General features: G+C 44.6%; 2 protein-coding genes across 2 annotated transcripts; both read right to left on the bottom strand.

Moving 5' to 3' along the window:
• Nucleotides 1-1,052: 1,052 nt before the first annotated feature.
• MAL (mal, T cell differentiation protein) lies at nucleotides 1,053-5,526 on the bottom strand. Its single transcript, XM_065733519.1, has 4 exons — nucleotides 5,249-5,526; nucleotides 2,422-2,589; nucleotides 2,120-2,239; nucleotides 1,053-1,904 (listed from the first exon to the last, which is right to left on the bottom strand). Exons 1-4 carry the CDS (start codon nucleotides 5,333-5,335, stop codon nucleotides 1,830-1,832), a joined length of 450 nt encoding a protein of 149 aa, XP_065589591.1. The 5' UTR covers nucleotides 5,336-5,526; the 3' UTR covers nucleotides 1,053-1,829.
• A 5,279-nt stretch (nucleotides 5,527-10,805) lies between these two features.
• ENTPD6 (ectonucleoside triphosphate diphosphohydrolase 6) lies at nucleotides 10,806-24,047 on the bottom strand. The gene is made up of 14 exons (XM_065731904.1): nucleotides 24,021-24,047; nucleotides 21,850-22,190; nucleotides 21,163-21,239; nucleotides 20,284-20,427; nucleotides 19,076-19,151; nucleotides 17,470-17,505; nucleotides 16,268-16,356; nucleotides 15,456-15,535; nucleotides 14,751-14,815; nucleotides 14,302-14,403; nucleotides 13,709-13,849; nucleotides 13,078-13,134; nucleotides 11,921-12,033; nucleotides 10,806-11,691 (listed from the first exon to the last, which is right to left on the bottom strand). The coding sequence occupies exons 2-14, from the start codon at nucleotides 22,106-22,108 to the stop codon at nucleotides 11,602-11,604; spliced, it is 1,329 nt and encodes a 442-aa protein (XP_065587976.1). The 5' UTR covers nucleotides 22,109-22,190; nucleotides 24,021-24,047; the 3' UTR covers nucleotides 10,806-11,601.
• Nucleotides 24,048-24,248: the final 201 nt, after the last annotated feature.

The raw sequence follows: 24,248 nt of genomic DNA, 5'->3' as shown, positions 1-24,248 counted from the left end.
ATGTGAAGGTAAGGAGGACATAAAGCAGCACTTGGAGCTATGGTGTTGGCCACACCTGGATGGAAAGTTGACATGAGCATTGTATCCCAGGTTGCAGAGCGTGACCCTAAGTGCTTGCTTTTGTCAGTGCCCCCAGACAGAAAGATACCTCTGTGCTACATTCTCAGCAGTGCAAAGTGGGCATCAGCACCCCCACATGATGACATATTGAAACAAGTTTCAGCAGGTGCCCTCAAACAGCTCCTGAGCTGCCTCCCTGCTCTGAAAAGGGATTTTCTTTTCCAGCTCTGTTGCAATCAGCTCATTTTGTCACTAAAGTGAAAAAACAGGCCAAGCTGGTTTTCAGCAAGGACAGAAAATAAAGAATCCAATGTTTTCTCCATACTGCAGTTAAAAAGTTCCAACCCTCAAAAGTTCCCCCAAGACATGAAACAGAGGTGTTTCTGTGTCCAGTTTCGCTTCCCTTCTGTTCAGCATCCTTGTTGTTATTCATGAATTTCAGGCTGAAGCTCAGAGGACTAATTTGCTACAGCTGCATTTTAGGTATCTCTGTGACATGTGAAAAAACCTTTTTGTGGGCCTAATTCCTCCATTTAAAATAACTCACTTGACATAATACTCTGGAGTAAATTATGTGTTCAGGATGAACATCATCACTGATGCTAGCTTGTGCCTGTAGCAATAGTACAAGAGGTATTGTTAAACTAAAAGAGGGGATATTTGTTTTAAGCATAAAGGAGTTCTTCACTGAGAAAGCAGTGAGGCACTAGTGCTGCTGTCCATAGAGGCTGTGGGTGCCCCCTCTCTGGAGGTGCTCAGGGCCAGGTTGGATGGGGCCCTCAGCAGCCTGAGCTGGTGGGGACAGCCCTGCCCATGGCAGAGGGGTGGAACTAGGCAGTCTTTAAGGTCCCTTCCAACCCATGATATTCTAGGATTCTCTCTTTGATTCATGCCTGGATCTGTGCCTCATTCTTGGGCACTGCCCTGCTACTGTATGTATCATCTGCAAGGGGAGGTTAGTGACAATGGCCTTGATCTGGTTGCAAAATCACAGGAAATCCATCTTTATTAGTGACACAGTGCCAGTATATGTGAGAGCAGTCATACACTGAAGACAAGAGCTAATTGCTTCTGCTTATCTGAGATGTTATTCTAATTGTCCATATAATTCTGCTGTAGTATCTACAGCACATTTTCTTAGTTGTGTTTCACGGGGGAATTCATGGCAGCAGTAATTCCTGGGGTTGTAGTTATGCCTCGTAATTCAGCAGTACCCTTTGGGCATTGCAGGGATCTTGTTGCCGTTGAGGCAAGTTAAATGTTGCCTCTACTCTCTTCACAAGTCACAAGCAGCGTTTCCAAAAAAGGCATAGGAAGTTCTTTGGGCACAGCAAATGAGGAAAGCAAGGAGTCTCATGCAGGTTCACATCAACCAAAATGACCAGGTTTCATGCTCATGCTGTTTAGTGCCAGTTGTTCAGGCTTCCTCTGACAACAGTTATAACTGTGGAGGCGTAAGGGTTCAGGGATATTTTGATGTTTTGAATCCAACTGTATGGTTCTAATTTAAACTGTTTTTTTACTGTGGCCCCAGTTACCAACATTGAGCTGTACCCAACGAAGAGACTGAAGAAAAATAGATTGTGCCAGCAGACAGGTTTCTCTGATAGGCTCTTGGGCTTTGTTGCCATGGTTCCACATAAAAAGCTGCTTGTTTATAGTATATACATTAAAAAACAAACCCTAATCCCAGCTTGGAAACTGCAGTCGTTGGACAACTTCTGTGTTTGTGGAGTGACCACAAGACACAAATGTGCAAGGACAGATCATTAGGATGATTTCCATCGACGGAGAGAGTATACAACGTGCATCACATACAACAGAGTAGCTATGAATGCAAATACCTACAATGGAAAAAAAAACCATCATCTAGTTATTTTTTATTATATGGCATGAGTTCCTGATCTGTGCAAATATGTCGTAATGTGTTATATTTCTATTGACTTTTTGCACGTTTCAGGACATTCATGCATAGTAGAACAGGGGTTGATTTCCTTATCCCTTCTCCAAAGGTTTATGTGAGTCAAGATTTGCCCTGGGGGCCACCCAAGGTACTCACCGAGGCAGCAATATTTTCCCTGTAAGAGGTCAGAGTCTGAAATCCAGAAGAGGCAGCAATGGCTTCTAACACAGCAGCACTGAGGTATAGCAGACTTGCTGTCTCCTGGCAGATAGCATCCTAAGAAAACAAGGATTACACATAATCATTCCCTAGGAAGGAGTATGCTGCAGAGGAGAAAGTTAAAGAAACCCACGTGAGAAAGCCCCAGGCTATGATTCAGAGTGTAGTAGGGGAGGAAAGGGGACAATTGTTACCAACAATAAAAGGAACAGGTCCTGAGGTTTGCTACATCCACTCACCAAGGTGACCCAGGAGCTGCTGTTGCCATGCACCCCACACATGTAAAGGAACAGGAGTGTGGAGGTCAAGACGAAACAGAACACGGAGACAAACATCACCCATCCCTGCAGCTGAGGTATTGTGACCTTTGAGGAGGCAGTGAGGATCCAGACAAGGCCTCCGAAGATCTGCAAACAAAAGTGAGAGGAAGAGTGAGTGTGGGATGCTTTGCCCTCTCCAGAGCCAAGCAAAAAGCCATACGTGCCCCTGGCACTAGCACTGTAGTCTGACAAGGCCTCTGAGCTTATCCTGGGATCCATTTGAATGTGGGTACATAGCTGGGAGTGTCTGCCTCCGATCTGGGCCCCAGAAAGCCTCATGGCACCATCACCTCTGGGATTCACTGCTGTTCAGTGCCTACCTCCCCACCTCTGTGTGCTCCACCACCTCCTCCAGGCTATTAGCAAAGGGTGGCTTTGAAAAAAAGGGAGGTTTATTTTAGGGCACATCTGTTTCACACCCAGGGTGGTGGATCCCTGAAAAGAGTGGAGTCAAGCCCAGCCCACTGACATGAGCAGCACAGACTTGTGACTCTGTGATGAGATGATCGTCACCTTTGAGCTGAGTCCCTACAGTGAGGGTGTGTGACACTTAAGAATGTGATTCAGGTAGTGTTAGCATTGGTAGTGTTAGGTTGATGGTTGCACTGGATGAGTCTTTTCCAACCTAAATGATGCTGATTCTATATAAGCAGTGCTGCCATGTATGCTTATGCCTAAACATCAGTTGCTCTTGATTTTCTTGGTTAACCTCCAGAGCTAAGATTGTTCTGATCACTGGCATACCCTTTTCAAGTCTTTGCCAGCCTCCAGGTGTCAGCTCACCCCAGTCGTGGCCTTTCCATTTCCTTGGGGGCACTTCCTCATGTCAAAAAGAAGCTTGTGATTTATGGCACTCAGAAAGCACTGCGTCAATCATGTCCCCCCAGCTTTACAGAGGAAAATTCACTGGTGACTTCTCATTTCTAGTGATTTCCCATCCCTCCTTTCACTAGGATGTGATTACTCACTCGGGTAAATGTTTGACATGATTTGATTGCTGACTTTTTGCTTTTATGGTGCTGCTGTTCAGCTGACTTGTAAAAATCAGGGATGGGTCAAGAGACTTTCAGCAGAAATTTACAGCACGTAGGAGAGTACAGTCTGGTGAAGACTTAACTTTAAAATACAAGCAAATATGTTTTCAGCTCGCTTCTGCTTTTCCACGTAGACCCTACTGCAAAATTTTGTCCAGATATGCAGAAAACTATTCAAATAAAATAGAATAAAATAAGGCAAGAATTATATCCAGCCTCACAGAGAACAAATGGGAGTTCATCACCCCGTTTTGGCAGTCACTGAGCTGGGGGCAGGACATTCTGCAGCACCTGTAGAAACATTTGAAATGCTTACTCCACACACCCTGAAGTTGCACTGCAGGCAACCTCAGATTCCAGGATTGAGTACTCTTCTTCCTTCTCCTGAATGCTATGATCTGCCTCCTTTGTCCACAGTGGAAAAAATGCACCTGCACAACCCAGAGCCCTCTGCCCCACTGATGGAGAAACCCAGTTCTGCTGCATTCCTCCTTCCCTGGGTGGTGCCAAGCCTTTAGGACGCACATTTCCCAGACCTTCCCCAAGCCATGGGATGGGGTATTTCTTAACGGCTCATTAAGCAAGCTGCCGTGCCAAATCCCCTGCAGTCAGGAATTATAAGCAAACAGCTCATGGTACAGCCAGTGCCATAAGCATGCCTGGGTGGGCATCAAGCTCAGCACCAGAACGGCCTCACCACTGTCAGCCCAGCCAGAACCTCCACAGGACTTTGTGTCCTCCATGCAGCTGCAGGAAACCCAGACCTTGATCTCAGTGCTTGGGTGCAGCGGCCAAGTCTTCAGAGCATATCTGGATGGGCTGAGGGAAAGTCTCTGCATATCGGTAATGCCTGCTTTAACCAAATTCCTTTCTGCTTGCCTGCTAACCCTAGAACAAAATCAATGCTCTAAATCCCAGGGATGTGAACTGGGTTAGGGGATACAGAAGGCTTTGGTCTCAGATGGAAAATTTGAACTTTGGGCTTAAAATCATATTAGTTCTGTCTTAAAAAATGCGGCAAAACCACTCAGTGCTGGATGAAAGTGCTCAGGCATAGGAAAGAGTGTCTTGAACTGATGTGAGAAGAGCAATTTTTATCAGCAGAGGACACAGGAAAAATTTTCTCCTTGAAACCTTCAGTCGATGCTCACAGCAATGGCATATAATTACCTGTGCCAAATCCTTTAAGATACTGTTCTTCTCCCACTCAGTGAGAATACAAGAAGGAGCAAGGTGCTCACCCACCCTTCACTCAGCCCAAAGCTTCACCTCCAGCCCAGGAACGCTGTTGCTTCAGCTGCTGAACCTTTTTGCTGATGCAGCTGCCCCCCTGCTTTAAGAAAACATTTTATCCTTTGCGTGCAACTGTTGCTAAAAATCACCCACCAGTTACCTCAATTTGACTATCTACCTTAAATCCACCAGCAACCCCTGCAAATCTGTTAGACAACAAAATTCAGAAGGTTTTTAGAGGTGTAACAACCCTCCAACGCACACAGACTGAAAGGGAATTTTAGAGCCCCTGGTTCAGGCTTGTGACTTTCTTCAGAGAGCTGGGGGCTGCCTCCAGTTGCTTACAGCTCAAGGACCTGCCTGGGCTCCTGGACCACATGCTGTCTGCTGAGAGTCATCCCTTGGACACCTGCAGCACCAAGTGTGTTGGGGGGCATGTGAGCAGCATCTACCCTCCCCAGGGAAAAGCTGACACTCACCATTTCGGGGATGAAGAGAAGATCTGGAATAGTTGTGAAGACGGCCAGGCCGCTGGGTAAAGAGGTGCTGGAAGTTGATGAGGACATTGCAAAGATCTCCCGCAGTGACGGTTGGTCTCTCTGGAGGCAGCTGCCAAATACAGCCTCCTTCCCTCCCTCTCTCTCTCTTCCTCTTTCCCTCCCCTCCTTCCTGCTCTTCCCTCCCGCCTTTCCACCAGCAGGCAAAGGCAGCTGTGAGTGCCACAGATGTGGCCAGAGCCTGTGACCAGGTATAGCTCTGTGACAGGTGGGGGCCCACGGGAGGTTTTCAAGAGTTGTGGGCAGCCCTGGGGCGTTTCAGTCACAAGGAGGGACACACCACACAGGGCATGTCCTTGGGCGGTGGTGGGTGGCACTGGTTTACATCCAAGGCCAACAAGGATGATGTGTGTACATCCTACTGGGCAGCATCTCTCATCCCCTCTGTTTGCACAGCATTTCAGTTTGTCCCCCACCCACATGAGCTGGCCACAGAAAGCACAATGGCAGGTGGCAGAGCAAGCCAAGGCTTACCAGCCCAGGGCTGGGAGATGTCCCATGGAGAGGCCGTGCATCCTGGGATGGTCAGGGGCGGTTGTAGGGCCACCATCTCTGTCATCTCAGGAGTCTGGATAGGCCACAGTAATGAAAATGAACTAAAATAATTAGATTTACCAAACCATTCGGTATCCTTTGTTCTACTTCTTTAGCCTGGAGTTCATGGGAGTCAGTCATTTCCTCTTCTCTTTATATGGAGCGTTTATTTCTTGTTACCACACTCAGCTCAGATGCCCAGCAAAATCACAGCACTGGAGACCAAAGACATAAAACATTATTAAATGGAAAGGAACAATGTGGCTGTTGTGGCTATCTGCTGCCACAAACCAGCGACCCGTACAAGAAATGCCCATGTCAGCCTGTGAATGGTGCTCATACTGTGGCAGCTGCTCCCAGCCACAGGGCTTTGGTGTGAGGCCTAGAGCAGAAGGTAGGACTGGTTGCCTCTGAGAACGTGCTGTCGGGTCTGGCCCAAGCAGCACCAACCAGGCTCCTTGCAGGGGCAGTGGGGGACACATTCAGTTGTCCGTGCTTTGTTCCTTATGATAGCAGCAGCAGCTGCTGCCTAGCCCTGGGGCAGGACAGGTGTCATGAGCAGCCCTGAGCATGGTGGTGAGGCTGCGGGAGGTGTGATTGTGGTGTCTGTGAGTTGGATGCAGATCTTTTGAATCATAAAATGGTCTAGGAGGAAGGAGCCTTCACGATCAAACCCAACTGTCACCTTGACCTACTGAGTCCCATCATCAAACCACATCCCAAAGGGACTCATCCATGCATCTCTTAATACCTCCAGGGACACCACCACCTCCCTTGGCAGCCTTTTCCAATTCTCCATGTAGAAATTCTTCCTGATATCCAATCTACACCTTTCCTGGCACAACTTGAGGCCATTACCTCACATCCTATCTGTTGTCACCTGTGAAAAGAGGCTGGTGTCCTCCACATTGCAGTGTCGTTTCAGGAACTTAAGAGTGATGGGGTCTCCTCCAGACTCAACAACGGCGGTTTGCTCAGCTGCTCTTCAAATGCCTTGTCTTCCAGTCCCTTCACCAGCTTTGTTGCTCTTCTGTGTACAACTCGGGCAGCTCAATACTCTGGTTGCTTTTGTAGCTGGTTGGCATTCAGTTGGGAATGGAGTGAGCTCAACAGGGATGGAGTAAATACCTGTTCTGAACTACAGGACAGAGATTTGGGGTGAGTGCAATAAAGATTGGTAGTGCTCCATCAGTGCACAGTACAGAAGTGCTGCCTGATGTCCAGGGGGTCACCTCTGTTTTCCAGTTTGTGCTCATATCTTCTTGTTCTTGCACTGGACACCACTGAAAAGAGCCTGGCTCTGCCTGCACCCTCCCATCAAGTATTTATAGACATAAATATATATGAATGTGCAATGCTGACCCCAGCACACACCCAGGGGTGAGACTGGGGCACTGCCCTCACAACAAAAACTGAAACCAGAGCAGCTTACTGGGAAGAGCTGGCCCAGTCCAACCACCTGCCAAGTAGGAGCCCTGAAGGACTGAAAGGTGCTGCATTCCCCTGTGGGTTCCTGAAGGATCAGGAAGAATCTGACATGACAGCAGCAAAAAAACCTGTGTTTCAATCAGCAGAGCAGTAGCAGGGAGGGGTGCAGGGCTTGGCACAGGGGTGGTTGCCAGGCTGAGAGCTAGTGGGGATGGGTGTCAGCTACTCCTTTGACCTGAGGCTTCCATGGCCAAGGGAAAGACCCAGGGACTATCTGTGGGGCTGCTGTGTCTGGAGGGAACAGCTGCCCTGGGCGCTACAGTGCATGGAGGTTTTCTTGCAGAGAGTCCATATTCAGGAGGGTCAGATAGCTGGTGCTCCACCTTAACAGTGTACCCAAAGGGAGTATGTGGACATGCTTTTTGAAAGCTTGCTACTTAAGGACACATAGAGAGATATTAGGTAACAGAGGAAGGGCATTAGGTCTGGAAACAGCAAGGAAGGAAAGTAATAGATAGGGGACTAAGTGGATAAATCTATGCTCACCAAAATATTCCCTTCTAAATTCTGGAATGGCAGGCAAGACCACATGGCTTCCCCACTTTTGCCACCTGAAAAGAGTCCTAACACTAAAGACATAACGATCTCTTACTGTTGTATACATGCCAGTGTCCTCAGGAAATCTCTCTCTTCCACTGTGTTTTTAAACTGAGCAAATCTCAATCTGAATAGCTGAAAGGAGATTTTCCATGTTGTAGAATCAATGATACAAAATCTGCATAAGATCTCAAGTGAAGTAGCCTGAAAGAAATGAACTCTTAAACTGCCTTCAGCCAACTTTACCTAAAAAGTCACAGAAAATCACCTGCCTCTCAAAAAACAACAAGGCTGATGGTATGCATGGGTGTGAAAATAAGTATGTCTTCTTGTTGCTACTCACTCAGGAATGACATTAAGTCACAGTGACTCTTTCCAGTCTCCCACTGCTACAGCCAGCTTTGCTGTGCTTTAACTATTGCACAACCAGCCAGCTCTGTGGGACAGCAGAGTTTATGCTCCAGCAGTTGCTTTTGCTTTATTTACACAGAGAAAATCCGTGTAGAGTTTGGCATTTTAAGAAAGGATAGGTATGAGATTGTCACTGAGAAATTACCGGCTTCCTTCGCTGTCAACAGAGCCTTATCTGAGGCCTCCCTCCCACACAGCCATAGGTGGGGTTAGATGGGGTTAAATGGGGTTAGCTGGGGTTGCACACTGAGTCCGTGGCTTCCAACTTCGTGCTCCCTTACTTGACCTCTGGTAAATCTGCTGAACATAGAGGCAATGCTGTTGCAAACTTCTCTTTAGTAGCGCATTCCATACCATGACCATTAGCAGGAGAAACCGCAATGCACTTCAATACCTTCCTCTGGTAATGAATAGATAACAAATTTGAACTAGGCCAGTCCAACTGCAGGCATACAAGAAAAGGTTTAGAGCAGTCCCGTTAAGGTTTACACATGTGCCCCAGATTTTCTGCAGAGGAGGGCGCGTAGTTAGTGTTTCATTTCTTCAGTAGTCAGTGAGTCTACAAGCAAAACTTTTATGTCACAGAGTGAAAGTTCTTCTAAACCCACAAGATGGCAGGAGATGCCCAGAAATTTACCATCAGCTGGAAGGGCTTGCAGGCTTTTGTAGTTCTCCTTTGACATGCCTTTGATTTGGGAGAACTTAAATGAAACTGTATTTTTTAATAAAATGGAAGAAGACTGGGAAAGGCATGTCAGCAAGTGTTCATGCATCTTTTAGGAGCAGTGGGATGCTAAGCCAGTGACCTGGCAGCAGTAACAGACCCATGTGAGTTGTAATTCACATGGGAACAAGAAGCATATAATGAAGTTTGCCTGTGATGGCAGGATAACCATTTACAGGTCAAAACCTCCCTAGTTTGTTGGCCAAACGATTCCCAGCACTAACCTGCCTGCATTTCAGTCTGGATGAAGCTTGCTACCAGTAGAGGTGCCAACCAGCAGCGTGACAGGGACATCAGTCCTTCAGTCCTGAAGCAGAGGCTAACAGTTCCTCATTACACAGTTCTGCAAACAGTTTGCCTGCAGGATGTGATGTTAAAAAGAAAATCTTTACACTCTGAATGTTTTAGCTGATTGCCATTAAGTCTGTGTGGTCCAAATCTATGAGTGTGATTGAGAGGCCCCACAACACATTATTTATTCCTGTTTTGTCATGCCTTCCCTTCCAAGTTTTCTCCTCCAAGTTTTTTTGTTGTTGTGGGTTTTTTTGTTTTTGTTTTTGTTTTTATAGGGCTGAAGCCCCTTGCAGGCACTAGATGCTACTTTATACATGGCTTCCATCTCCTAACTTATATTTTTAAAATATGAACACTACAGTAGTGACTTTTTTTTTCCCTATGCTGCATCTGGAATTTATGTATGTATTTTCTCTGATCTCTGTGCTACTTTGGTGGATGCATTTTTGTATCTGATTTTTACTGAGTAGGATTAATTTTTATCCTTAAACTTTCTATAGACTGATAATAGTATGGCACTGAGTGTCTTTGATTTTTTACATAGGACTGAGTGCCTTATTTGACAAATACTGTCTGTCCCCATGTGGCCAGAAACCAGACCACGCTCAGTCTACAGATGAATACAGCTCATTTTGCTGAAAGGGGAAGTTACTGCATAGCTTACCAGTCCCTAGAAAGATTAGGATTAGATTAAGATTAGGAATCCCTTAGATTTAATTGTTGTGGAAATAGTTTACATATTCAAAAATCCCTTCCTTTTGAACATCCTGAAAACCAGTTACACTCACGTCTGAACTCCGACTTCTGCCTCCCTCCAGGCCTCTTCATTTCAGTCTTCCATTTTGGGCCTCAAGCCCTCTAAGCATCCCCTTGACCTCTAGGTCTCCCTCTAGGTATCAAGGCCTTCTATCCCCACAGACAGCTGTAGGCCCATAGATATCTTCGCCTCTAGGCATCTCTCTTGGCTGATAACTCTGTCTTCCAAGCCTGCCTTTGGATCTCAAGGTCTCTAGACATCTTGGCCAGCTTCTTGTTTTCCCTCTTGGTCTCCAGGCCACCCTCTAGGTCAGGCACATCCAACCCATGGCCGTGCCTTCTATGTTAATAAAGGAATTTGCGAATAGGTTTCAAGGTTGCTGAAAAAATGATCTTTTTTTTGGTATATTCACAACTCCATTTTCAGTTGACGTAAATACACTGCCTGTGAATTTTCAAATGTAACGTATAAAGTTACAGGCAGATACTCAAATTTTCATCACGTCTCTCCTGTAAGCCCACTCCTGCCAGAGAAAAATACCCCTCCTTCACTGTCATGCCTTATCCATGCCATCACTTTCTGGCAGTACACACATCTGTGAACAACTGTTTCAAGGATGAAGCACAGGAGGAGTAAAATTTCATCAAAAATCTCTGGCCAACACCTGAGAACTCACTACAAATTGCAACCGCTGCCATCAAACCTGACTGGTGTGTTAGTGTCACAAAACCAAGGTCAAACATCCAATGGTTCTACGGTTTTATTGCCCCTTTTCAATGTTTTAATTAAAAAAAAAAAAAAAACTTTTGATACTTACATATATTAAGTATATTACTTATTTTATATGTGGCTCAAGACAATTCCTGTTTACTCGGTGTGGCCCACAAAGCCATGGACACCCATACTTTAATCCTATAGCAGATATAGGCTCTGATTCATGCCTGTCTGTATCCAGCTTCTACAGTGCCCCCGAGCTTTGCTGCTTCAGCAAGTGAAAAGTAGAGCTGAGACTTCCACATTGCATTTCAAAGCTGCTGCCTGTCAGCAGCACATCTGTGCAAATGCATAGTCTTCGCATGCACACTTCAGTTCTTTTTCAAACATCCAAGTAGCAAATAAAAATTATCACTGGAAACTGCTGACAAACAGGAAAAACAACTCAAAATCAGGAGAGCGTAAAGAATTCCCTCTGTTCTGACCATTTACTACACTGATTTCAGCACAGTACAACTGAATAGTACAGGCACGATTCAAAAGGATGTGTTTTTCTCATAGAGATCATAGATGTCCTGCAGAGTGCTGCTTTTCCTTCAATGATGATCAAGTTTTACAGGAAGTTGACAACAGATGCTGTACAATCAAGGCTTATTCCTCAGATACTGCACTGTGCATTGTAAAAATAAAGATGGATGGATGGGACTCTACAGGGAAGGAGCTGAGCTTCTTGACAACCTCCCAAGGGACTCAAGAAGCTAAAAGCAGACCCCTTCAACAGATTCTCTTGTACCCAGAAGTTGCCTTCAAAGAGCTTTAGTATTGCAGTCTATTGAGTGAGTCAATGTAATGAAAGGTGGCTCCCAATGCCCAGCTCGTCTCAACATCGTTGATTTTCCGGGCAAGCTGGAAAAAAATTAAGAAAAGTTTCAATACAATTTTCTGTGGGAAGAATAATGCAAGGTGAATACAGTGCTGAAGGTTATCACAACTGGTTATCACCATTATAGTGGTACTCCACCCTAATCATAAAGCGTGTGTTGTAGCAAGAAGGGAAATTGGGGACCAAACTACTGGCAAGATGACTAATGCTTTGGCCATCTTCTGCCCTCAGAAATCTGTTTTTGTGCACTACCTTAAAGACTTGGGTCTTTGGGAAGCCCATTTCTTGCAGGAGGAAGGTGATATATGTGAGGTCCATGCAGAGAAAAGGGCTGCTTCCAGGGCTGATTTCCATAGTCTTGCACACTAAAGAGAAAGAAAGAAGTGTCAGAATGTTCATGCTGAGCTCAGGCCTAGCATCAGCTCAGGTCTGGAAAGCTTCAAACAATTCCTTAGAACTCTCCTTGTAACTTGTGTTCCACACCTATGAAAACTGTAAAAACAGCATTTGAATTACATGCTTGTGTTAGCAGATGCCTGGGGCTTTGGCACACAAGAAGGAAGAGTAAGGCACTGCCTCTCTTACCCAAAGACAGCTGAGTTTCCTGTACTTCCCAGGGCAAGCGGAAAAATGGGCCTTTAAAATATCAGCAACTTCAAGTGTGCCTACATCTGCTTTGTGCTAAAAAAATAAGTTGTCAGCAGCCTGAAAAACAAGGATTGTGAAAACTCTCAGCTCTATCCCAATAAAGCTTGAATGCTGAGCAGTTGGTTTTCTTCCCATTAGAAAGTTCCTCAAGCATATGCATTCAACAGATGATGAAAAAAACGTAACAAAGAAACTTAAAATAAAAAGCAGTTCCTTTCTCAGGAGGGATCACACAAAAAGTAGTGCAGAAGTTAGAACTGCAGCAATTGCTCAGTCACTCATAAAGTTTACCAAAAAGTCCCGACCCAGTTTGATCAAAGCCTGTGTCTATAGCATTAAAAAAGGAATGATTACATTTGTAAATCTGAGGAGGCAGTTCTCTCCACAGCCAATGAAGCAAAAGAGGCTATGAATCAGCTTCCCTCGTTTCCAATTAGCAATCAAATATATGAACAAATCAGGAGAAAGAAGAAAAAATACATGAGATTATACAGAGGTTATTTGCATGCACTGCTAACTGGCAAGTTTACTAGTGATGCTCAAGAGAGTTTTTGAATGTATTACGAGAAAACTAAATCTCCAAAATAAAAAGTTGAGATTTTCTGAAACAAGCAGAAATAAGCACAGATGCTCTGAAGAGAGGTGCTCAATATTTACTTAAAGCAAAAAGAAAAAAGAGAGGCTTCTTAGCATTTTAACATCTGTCATGCAGGTATGAATTTGCACGCAATTTACTAGTCCCATTTGTGTTTTCTACTTACCATACTTAGCTGCAATTTCAAAATCATTGACAGTTAAGCTTCCTCCTTTTTCTTTATCTAAAAGAAAAAAAATGTATAGTATGTTTTATGTTCTTTGTGTAAATGCAACAGTCGGTTCAAGCTGTAAAAGAAGGTCATAAAAGTTGTTTGGAAGTAGGCCTGAAATCAATGACAAAACTCACAGATGCTTTAAAGGTATAAGAAGCTTTATTTAAGATCCTTAGATTGGAAACCTCATTTTATGAAGGATTTAGTTTCCTAAAACTAGCTCCCTAAAGAAACATAGTTTAAAGGCTTTCTCACATTTCCCCATGTCTTTGCTGCCCTGGTCTGTGATGCCTGAACACAGTTAACTCCTTTGGCCAGATCTAACAGAGCTAACATATTAAATCCAAAATTATTCATGAAACAAAGTGTCCGAGGAGGGGGTAAGTTTGTCCATACTAGTCAGAGATCCCATTTCATATCCCCAGTCCCTTCTATAAAGAAATACAATAGCATTCAATATCCACTTGAAATCAATGTACTGCAATACCCGTGACAGCTTAGGATGGCATTGTGATGTGTATTGTTGCTACCATTTGTTCCAGAACCTGTCATTTTAAATGAAATGAAATGAAAATAGACGTACCTATGAGACCAATCTCTGCTGCACAGTCATAGTAGTAGGAGAAAGCATAAAAATCCAAGTCCTTCACTTCCTCAGTTTTATGCACTTTCTTGTAGAGCATCTTTGCCACTTTGTTAGAACAAGACTCATACAGAGGCTCACCTAAAAGAATGCAAAGACACACGGAATTTTACAGATAGGTTAAACGAACACAAGTTCTGTATGAACTACAAGGAGACAGGCTCCCTTTTGTATAATAGCACTTCTTGAATTCTTTCAGGTTCTTAACAGAGAACTGAAACAACACACCTTCATTGTTAACTCTGACCACCCTCAGGTTGGGGCCAAATATGTCAGGGATGAACAACACAATTTGAGGCAGATGGATATTAAAAGGGAGTGCTCAGCTCCGACTGCATTACTACTAACAGCTTTACTGACAGGACAGACACACCAAAGCATGAGAGGCAAAATCTCTAGAATTTCCTTAACAGCACATCAAGAAAGTTGGACAGAAAGGTACACAAAAAGATATTTCCAAGAAGCTGAAGGTATATAATTTACTTTGCTACTAGCTACCCTAGACAGGAAGAGAGAGTGATAAAGCACTATACCTGCCTTCTGTCCTTTTATTTTGTACACTATCTCAGCATGTTGCCACTCAGATTTGAAGCCAGGTGGTAAGCAAGGGCTGATCAGTTCTTCACCTTCTCCTACTGCAGAAGTAAAATAAAGGCATGTTAGAGAAAAACACAAGGAGTTAATTTTAGCACCTCATCCCCAGCCCTGCTTCCTTCTGTACCACATGCTCAGTAATGCATCTCTAAGCTCCAGTCATGGCTCGAGGGCCTCACATCCCCCAAGGTTGCCAAAAAACCACGTCTTCTGGGATCAAGAAATGCAGAAGCATTCCTCTCAAATACACTCAGCCATGGTGACAGGAATTTGCATACCACTCAGGCACCTTCACCATAGTGGGAAGGGGACATATAACCTCTTTCTCTACAACACAGCAGCACAATCTCTGCCCAGAGCCAAGACTCAAGGAGTGCTCATAACTTACAGGGTTTTCCTTCAACTCCTCCTAAAATGGCGAGCCTTGCTGACATCAGCCCAAGTCCCAGGTAACTGCAAAGGGAAGAAAAGCCTCTGTGAACACACATCTTTCCTCTTGATATTTCATTGACAGCTTGGCCAATACATACCTCTCTCCTCTATGTGGCCCCAGCAAAACAGCTCAAGTCAGTAACTAATGTCCATAAGGGGAATGGTGTGACAGCCCACTGTCATATTATCCTTACCCAGAAGGATAATCTCTCCATGTAAAAGCACAGTGAATAGTTGTCAACTATAATCTGTCTCTTGAAAGACTGGGAATGCTTCGGGCATTCTTCTGACCTTTCTCCTACCCTCCTCAAAGTCAGCATAACCCCTAGCACATAGCACTGACTTCTTCCAAGCCCTGATAGATCCTACAGCAAACACAGGTGGGAAGGAGCTGCTTTCCTCTGCCTGAAACACCAGGCACACAGGCAATCTGGAAGCAAGAGGCAGAGCAAGAGCCCCTCACTTCCTCAGAATATCAGACTGCCCGCCTGCCAGTGGATCTGCACAACTCCCTCCCTGCCCCAACAGTTTGTGTGGACAGTGACTCAGCTCAGGTTTCTCCAGTTCTCAGGACTCACTTGCACTTCAGCAAAATGCCTGGGTCTCACTGGATCCACAGAAAGTAACCTATTTTTACAGTATGGTCTCTATCACAACTGACCTGTAGGAATACAGCTTGTAGGTGCTGTTAAACATCTGAAATGAAGTTGTATGGCCAGCTGGTGATGTCTGGAGAGTTGCCTGCAGATAGAAAAAGATGTCAGGGCAAGGTTACTGCCAGCAGCAGCAAACATCAGCAACACAATCTTCCAAACCATTCAACCTTCCAAATGTAGAACAGTCCTACCATGGTTCAGAGTCAAAGAACGACTTTGCAAGTATTGCAGCTTTACTGTGAACTTTGCTCAGGCCAGAACCTTGCTACTTCATTACCCACAGGACTTCCTGCTCACAGAACACTTATAATAATGCCACCACGAGAAGCTGAAATGACAAACATCAGCGTGTACTTCTAACTGCATGATGAGAGTTGCTCCTTAGAAAGTATTCATTGCATTCATTTGCCAAACAGTTAACTCAGGAAAGCTAGAAACAAGGATTGAGAAGGCATCTTATGTTCTTAAAACACAATATAAGCCAAATGATGGACTAGGATTCATAGAAAGCATTCCCTTCGAGGTCTTCTCTATACACAGTGCAAACTGGGAGTCAAGGATTAGCACACTCAGGACGCTGACTTTTCCTTGAAACGAGGCAGCCCTGGCAGATTCACCACCTGCACCAACCCAAAGAGTTGGAGTAAGACAACCAATGAAACTGGTTTTACATTACTGACTGTAACAAGGTGCATGTGACCAACTGATAAGGGTTCTTCTGTCAGAAGCAAGGCTTCACATCACACCTTTGGCCTGTTTCTAAACCTGCGCAGTTACTGATTTGTGCACCAACATTTCCCTACTGTGCTCACATTACCTCAGTGCGTGGGAGGAAAGTGATCTGCGTTGATCCACCACCCAAATCCAGCATTCCTACACTTCTCTTCTGCGGATCATCTAAGCTACCTAAAACATGTGACAGAACAGAGAAAAACACAGTGGACACAGTGAGAATGTAGCAAGGAATAAAACCAGAAGTACAGATGTAAAGCAAGATGACAATCTAACTTCTTCGGTCAGCCTCCAATCAGCACTAGATTATAACACTGACTGCTGGTCAGTTACCTGTGCTTTATCAGGGTGACCTGAATATCTTTCACGTGGTAGAGTTTGTGTTATTTCTTCGATGGCTGTTCATGCCCTAATTACTGAAGCTGTGGCTGGAATCATATTTCCCAGTGGATGCAAGGACCCTTTTGCAAACTTTACTCTCGTAACCACTTTGAAACACAAAAGAAGACAGTCTTCCTGGCCACCTCTCCCTGGTCCAACAGCAATATTCTGCAGCTTCATAAGGCCAACGGGATGACAGACTGAAAAGAGCTGGTCTAACAGACTGAGCTCCCTTGGAATCCTTCCTGCTGCCAGCCCATACTTCTCATTTAAATTCAGCTTGTCTCAAATCGATCCTTCAAATACACCTTCCTGTCAACCTCAGTGCGTGCCAAGTCCTGGAGTATACCTCATGAGAGATAATGTTTGAAGATCATTAACCTTTCCGATACTTTCTGTGAGCATAAAAAGCATTACAGCACTTGTCATAAGGCTCTGCACACCGTGCTGAGCAGAGTGCTTGGGAGACAGACTGGTTTGCTTACTTCCAGAGGGGACTTCAGCTTAGCTTTTTATACAGCTACCTTTTCCTAAGTGTAAACACTGTATTTCTATGTTATAAATTTGTAAGAAAGTACAGCAGCACTCCTTTCACACTGTGCAACTGTCAAACAGATCTAGAAAATTACTAAAAAGATACACAGGGCTAGTGGGAGACTTCAAAAAGGAATAAAATGCTGATACCTTACAGGGAACTCAAAGAAAGGCTACATGAACATCAAGGAAAATGGATTAAATTCCTCAATCCTAGTAACAAATGGGCCAGACCAAAAACAACTGATGACTTAATCCTAGACCCTTCTTTCTCCCATGCCAATAAGTGAACAAATGCTATACAGGGGCAGAAGACAGTCCACATTTCCCAGCATCAGGCATATTTTCATAGACATGCTTATGTACACGTACCTGTTAAAAAGTTTATTGTGATCCAGGCTGAAATACCTAACAAGGAAGAGATTCAGAAGATGCACTGTTAGATCATGTAACTCCACTGTATCCAACAACAGTAACAGTTAAGATGAGCCACACCACAAGGTGTTCCTGCTTTAATATCTGTTTAGCTGGAGGTATTTTAAAGTTTTCTCACACTTTCATTGCACCATCTAAACAAAACAATAGCAAACTGGAGCTAACCACAAAAAGAGACACCAGAGACCACCAGTCACAAGCTCCTTTGTCCCTCTTTCACAAATAAATGACTTAATACAAAGTCTCCAAAAGATATCTAGCTGAGAGCTAAGCAAGAAGGACCTCCAAGAGAAGCAAACAGAATTGGCTCTGCTGAGCTACCCTGTCCCAGCTCATCCTAAAGCCATTGCTTCCACAACTGTCAATGTCTGTCAAAAGCCAAAATTAGATGCCTAGAACAAACAGAATGACCTTCTAGACCAGAGCTTTTGTGGTGCTAGGAAAAGAAGCCCTGTATATGAAATGTCTGGAGAACCTGTTACCTCACTGGTCAAAACCTTCAGTGTGAAGTCCCAAAGGCTCTGTTACAGCAGCTGCAGTCTATAGCTATGTAATAAGGAAATTACCCACACCTACACTGTTCATTTTCTAGGAAAATACCCACTAGCAGGCTTTTGTTTTGATGTGAGGCATTTGATTTTCCTTTTGAATGTTAAGAATTTTCATCTTCTCAATGTTTTAATTTTTCCTGTTTTCCTCAAAGCACGTTTGCAAATCACACTGTTTCTGTCCTTTTATAGTTTTGTAAATCTTTTTCTCTATAAATTAGGGGAATTAATAGCCTTTACATTAATGAATTAAAATATGTATCCATTTGGTTAAAACTAAAGCACACTGGAGAACAAGTTCTTGTTCAACCCTTGGCTCAACCAACTGTCAGAATGATAAACGTAAAATGAAGACAATTACAGTGTCTTTCTTCCATTAAGCAGTAAAAAAGAAACTCATAAACAGTCCAAATTAGTAGCTGCTTCCAAATTTCATTCCTAAGCAGATTAAAAACACTTCAACATTAAGTTACACAGAATTTAGAAATTATTCTATGAATCACTTCAAGTGAAGACTGATGCTAGGTTCTGTGGTCAGCTCTTTTTTGATAAACATCAGTGTGCTTTGTTATTTTCTCTATATTACTTTTTTTTCAGGTACAATTCACGATCACTTTTATTAGATCAGTTCTAATCAAATACTTCCAGCAAGCTCAGATGAGCATTATCCCAAGCAGGGTGTGCAAAAGCAGTTGTTGAAGACCAGCTCAGTGAGCAGATATACAGAAAACCTTCCTGAAGTGCTGACTGCCCGATGGCTTCCAGGTGATCCCATGGGAACTGCCTGCCATTCAAACCATTGAAAATCAAGACAGCACTCAGGACTTCACTTTGGAAAACACAACACTAAATGTCTCTGGCAGGCACAGACTGAAGCAGTATAAAAACTGTATCAAACCTGCTACTTACAGGTTCCTACTGCAATCAGTGAGGTCCTGCCACAGTGCAGTAGGAATCTCAAGAACTGCAGAAAAGTTCCTCAGAAGTAAACCTACCTTCATCAGTTCCATTCATTATTGACACACAGTTGTCCCTCACGAAGAAGGGGGAAGCCTGAAAAATCTCCTTCACCTGTAGTTCAAATAAAAGCTACACTCAGAGAAATCTTTTTCTTTCAATTTGAAAGGAAGGGTATTTTTTTTAAACTCTGGTTTTACACAACTGTTCCTTTTCTTGGGACAGATCCTTTAAGTACAAGAACCCAATAAAAATCAGGCTGTGCTCAGGTATAGAAAGTCAGAGATTTATCAGGCAGTTTGGTGAAGAGACAAAATAGATAGGTGGGTGTTCAAGCATGAAGACTGCTCAGAAATGCTGTTAACATGGGTAGGGCATGCTGATAGCACTTTACTTTGCTGCAGTGGGCAACACATGGGGTACCAAATATCTAAAGGAGAGAAATGAGATGGACACTCTGGGTTTCAGAAATGCCCAGGGGATAGCATTTTGTAACATGAGTATGCTGGCTGTTAGAGGTCTGCACTGCACCCTATATGAGGCAGTAAAGCCCTAGGTTTCCAGGGTCTCCTAAAGCAACAGCTGTAGTAGTTCCAGCTGAAATTCAGTATGGAAAAACAGACAGGCTAGTAGGCAGCAAAGAACAATTTAGACATTGCTTTCAACCACAACTCACTTCTTCCTTCCAATCACTGCTTAGAAAAAGAGTACATTTAGGGTACAGTCAGTAACTTCTCCAGCAGCTGTAACATCTAGGACATTATATATATATGTGTGTGTGTGTGTGTGTATGTATTTTTTTTAAATGTCAAATATTTTACATGCCTGTAAATGCAACTCACATTATTTCTAATCAATATAGAGCAGAGGAACCTTGCAGCAGCAGGCTAATAACACAATAAATCAAATACCAGAGAGTTTTTCCCAGAACAGAAGGATTCTGGTCAAAACCACCAACAAACCCATGCACCAACAAGTCTCTGATGACAGTTAGAAGTATCTCTTTAGGCTAGTTATGTTGTTTCCAGGCTTACTTGGAGCTGTCATTATTCCTCTGTATCTGTACTCATGCAGTTTCCCAGTGTGAACCCACCTGAGATCAGGTGGTTGTGCAATGTTTCAGGGTAAAATGACAATAATAACTTTGTGTACATAAGAAGTATAAAGGAGTATGTACTATACACAGATAGGAACAAATTATGTCATAACATTTCTGGAAAGCAAACTGAAAGACAAGAAACAGTACCTTATCCAGCAACTTCTGAGCCTTTTCTCCTGGCAGCAACCGCAGGCCAGCAGTTGCTTTCAGGACCAGAGGAGTAAACTTCCACAGTTCCATAGGAACTTCCTTCTTTGCCACCTCCAGGAGCTCTCTTATTCCTTGTCCACTCTGTGAGCAGAGAAAGAACCCAAAAAAAGCATCTTAGAAACTCTTTTAAGATTTGCCTTTCTTGGAAGGGCAAAAGGGTGATCAGAGTTATCTAAAAGTGGAACAGGGAGAAGTATTGATTGCAAGGGGGCAGAAGGCAGGTGATTCATAGTGTTAAGAACTGGGGTGTATAACTGGGTTTACCCAGCAGCAGGTCAAAAACAAACAAAAGGAATCACTCTCTAACAGTGCCATTGCCAAACAGTACCAAAGCGGTTTGGCTACAAAAGGTCTTTGTGACAAATCCTTGGGCAAAAAAGCCCTTTGGAGCCAGTAAAACACCATGAGCTGGGTGTGTATCTGGCTCAACAAGTCTCCATATCTCTGCAAGCCTGAAGGTGAGGGAGACAGTGACTTCAAACTTGGCCTGTTGGGTTTTTTTTGACTCTTCTCCTGAAAATCCACTCCTGATCCCTTTTGTAGATGGCTCAGCTCCAATGCGACCTGGCTCTTTTCTCATCTTCTTAAGCACACAGAAAATCTTAAGGCAGAGATAAGAAAAGCATCCGCTCTTCTTAATTGACATTAGCAAGCAGAACTAGATGCGTTTGGTTCCTCGATCCTCTGACAGCTGACCAGTTTTTACTGTGGGTTTGCATCATTTGGAGGTGGAACTGAGTTGTGCAGAGGTTATTTGCAGGGCATATCAAGAACAGGAGGCGTTGGGGCACATGAACTCTAACAGAAACAAAATACCTTTTCGACATCATCAGCATATGCAGACAGCCCTGGCTTCAGCGCTTTAAACGTCTCATGGGTTAACCTGGGAGTCTCTGTTCAAAAGCAGTATTCCAAAGTAAGTACGGGTACACATCATTTTGGATACACAAAAAGAAAACCATTGTACAAATTATATCATTAGGCGTTAATGAGAGTCAACTGAAGCTGCTGCCTAATGAATTATCAAAGGCCACCAAACCTGTTATACACAGCCCCTGCTGTGGAATTAACTGCGTACAAAACCATTTGTTAAATGTGATTGTGCTGGTGTGCACCAATCTTTTTGCACACATCAGACACATCACTAGATGGGTGCAAGTGCTCTTTAACCCTTTACACCTTTTTATGTGTGGCCTTCCAAACTACACAAGTAACAAGGGTCACACGTTTCAGCATGCTCTGCCTGGCTAAATTTGACTCTACCAGAAGTCAGTGGAAGTTTTACCACCATTTTCAACGACAGCAGAGCCAAACCTAAGCATTTTGGAAACCTTCAGGATAGACAATTATATGAACCCGCAAGCAAGGCAGCACAGGTCCCTCCTGGTGGCTCCAGAGAGAGCTGAAGCACGTTTGTGTAAGGACTCCCTAGAAAAGAGCCATCAATAAGCTGCAGCACAACTTCTGGAAGGATTTGTATACTGCACCATGCACAAGCCATACCTTTTGGCTGCTGTGTAAATTTAAAAATATGGATGCGAGTTCCTGTGCTTCCTGCATCAAACATGATGCCATAAAAGACAGAGAGATCTGCTGTCAGCGCCTGACGGTTCAGTTTGTCTCCAGTGCTTTCAGCAACACCTTCTGTTGCTCCCACAAGTGGTTTGGAATCCAAGTGCCACTTCATATATGCAACATAAAACGCTATGCATGCCAAAATCCCAAAGGCAAAGAACCGCTTTGATATCTTCATGGCTTCCATTTAGGGGATGTTTTGTTTCCTTTTGTTGCCAAATGCTTTATTTCTTCTGTTTCACACAGTTTCACATCTGGCCTCCCCATCGCTCCTACATCCAACAGAATAGAAAGATGTGTTTTACTTTCTAAGCCAGGAGAAAGTATTCTAAAAGGAAAGAGCTAAAAGCATGATGATTATGTGATGAGAGACTTATGGGAGTAAACTAGAATTGAGCATGTTAACTATTAGTGATAAATATGTTCATAGGGGAGGTGTTTTATCCCTAGTATCATTTCCTGATAGTTGGACTGTCAAAAAAGGCAACTGGCCACTGCAACAGAGTGTGGAAAAAAGCCTTACACGTGGTGACAGACTACTGCTTGCATGTAAAAGGATTTGTGTTAGTTAGATACGTAAAATGACACCTCCATCAGGGTCGTGCGGTGTCCTGCATTCATAAGGCTGGGATTATGCTATGAATTGCTTGTAAAACTGGTCCTAGCAGCAAGTCCCTCTCTCTCACATTGCCTGCCCCAGGCACGGAACACCTTCATGGCAGGTGGATTCCTGTAACACCGCACACTGCTTTCCCACTGGTTCGGAAGATGCGTTTCCATTCTCCTTCACCATGTCACTGAGATCTACAGCAAATTTTAAGACATGAAATAGCATAAATATATATGTATATATATATTTCTCACTCAGTCTACTGAGGCCTACGAAAGAACTGAGAAAGGAGAATCCAGAGCAACTGGATTCCCTGCCTATAGCAGGGGGGCTGGAACTAGATGAGCTTAAAGGTCCCTTCCAACCCAAACAATTCTATGATTCTTTATAGAATATGGCTTAACACCATAACTGAGGTGGGAAGGAACCCTGAGGTCTCTTGTCCAAGCTCCTGTTCAAAGCACAGGCAGCCATGGGGACACAACAGGTTCTTGAGGGCTTTATGCCACTGGATCCTGAATATCCAAGGATATCCCTCCCACAACCTCTCTGCGCGATCTGAATCATTTACAGTTATCTTTGTTTGTTCCTGGATGACAAAGGAGGGCCCAGGAGACTGGACAAGGACAACTTGGGTGTGGTGGAGATGGGCTGCTGGTTGGACACAGTGATCTTAGTGCTCTTTTCCAACCCCAATGATTCTGTGACTCTATGAATGTAAAAACAGCGTTTAAAAGGCAAGAAGAAAGATGCGGGGAGTTTGGCTGGTTCCCAACAGCAGGAAAGAAACTGCAGGAAAGCACAACACAACCAATGTACAGGTGCCCACGCAGACACCCTGATGATTAAAAAGCAATCAGCAGTGATTTATGGGGAGAAAATTACATATCCTTCCTTCAATTGACAGCGTAATGAAAAAGAGGACAGAATCCAGTCGATGAAGCTGACTTCAAGGAGGCTTTGACAGAGGCAATCTGCTGGGGACGGGAAATTAGGGGGTAATAGGGTGATTGTGGTATACTGTCAAAAACGGACAACACAAAACGTCCTCCAAGTGGAAGGAGGTGAGACTGAAGGCACGAACACAGCGAGCAGCAGGCTGCCACGGAGGGCACCCGCAGCCCCCGGCCAGGAGCGGCAATGCCTGCACACACTCAGCCTTCCCGGTCTGACAGAGGCCTCGGCCACAGCTGCGGTGCCGAGACAGCCGAAAGCAAAGCGGGAGGAGCCGGATCCGTTCCGGACACGGACGTGTGCGCGATGGGAACGGGGAGCGGAGCGAGGACGGCTCCGAGCACGGCCCCGCTCGCACCTTTCCGCCCAGCGCAGCGATCGGCTCCTCCCTGGGTTGACCGTGGGAGCAGGAGGGGACGCGGGGCTCGTCGCTGCCCGACGCCCGCTTAAGCCGTGCAGCCTCGTGGGCCTCCGCCCGCCCGACCCGCCCCGGCCCCGCCGCCCGCGCCCGCCCGGCCCCGCCGCCCGCACTCACGCCGCCGCCGGCTCCGCCATGGCGACACCGCTGGCACTGCGCAGGCGCGGGGGAGCAGCTCAGCGGCCGGCCCTGCAGCGTGCCCGTGAGGCGCGGGGCTGCGAGGAGAGGTCCGGGGCTGGGGTTGCCTGGAAGAGGGGTCTGTGTAGGAACGAGTGCTGGAGGTTCCCATGTGTGTAAGGGGGAAGAATTCTTACACGGAAAGTAACCATGGACTTGATGAGAGTC

This window comes from Cyrtonyx montezumae, unplaced genomic scaffold (assembly GCF_038088225.1).
Source record: "Cyrtonyx montezumae isolate F1298 unplaced genomic scaffold, pur_monq_1.0 scaffold_0, whole genome shotgun sequence".
NCBI classification, from domain to species: Eukaryota; Metazoa; Chordata; class Aves; order Galliformes; family Odontophoridae; genus Cyrtonyx; species Cyrtonyx montezumae.
This window is presented reverse-complemented; position numbering and strand designations above follow the sequence as displayed.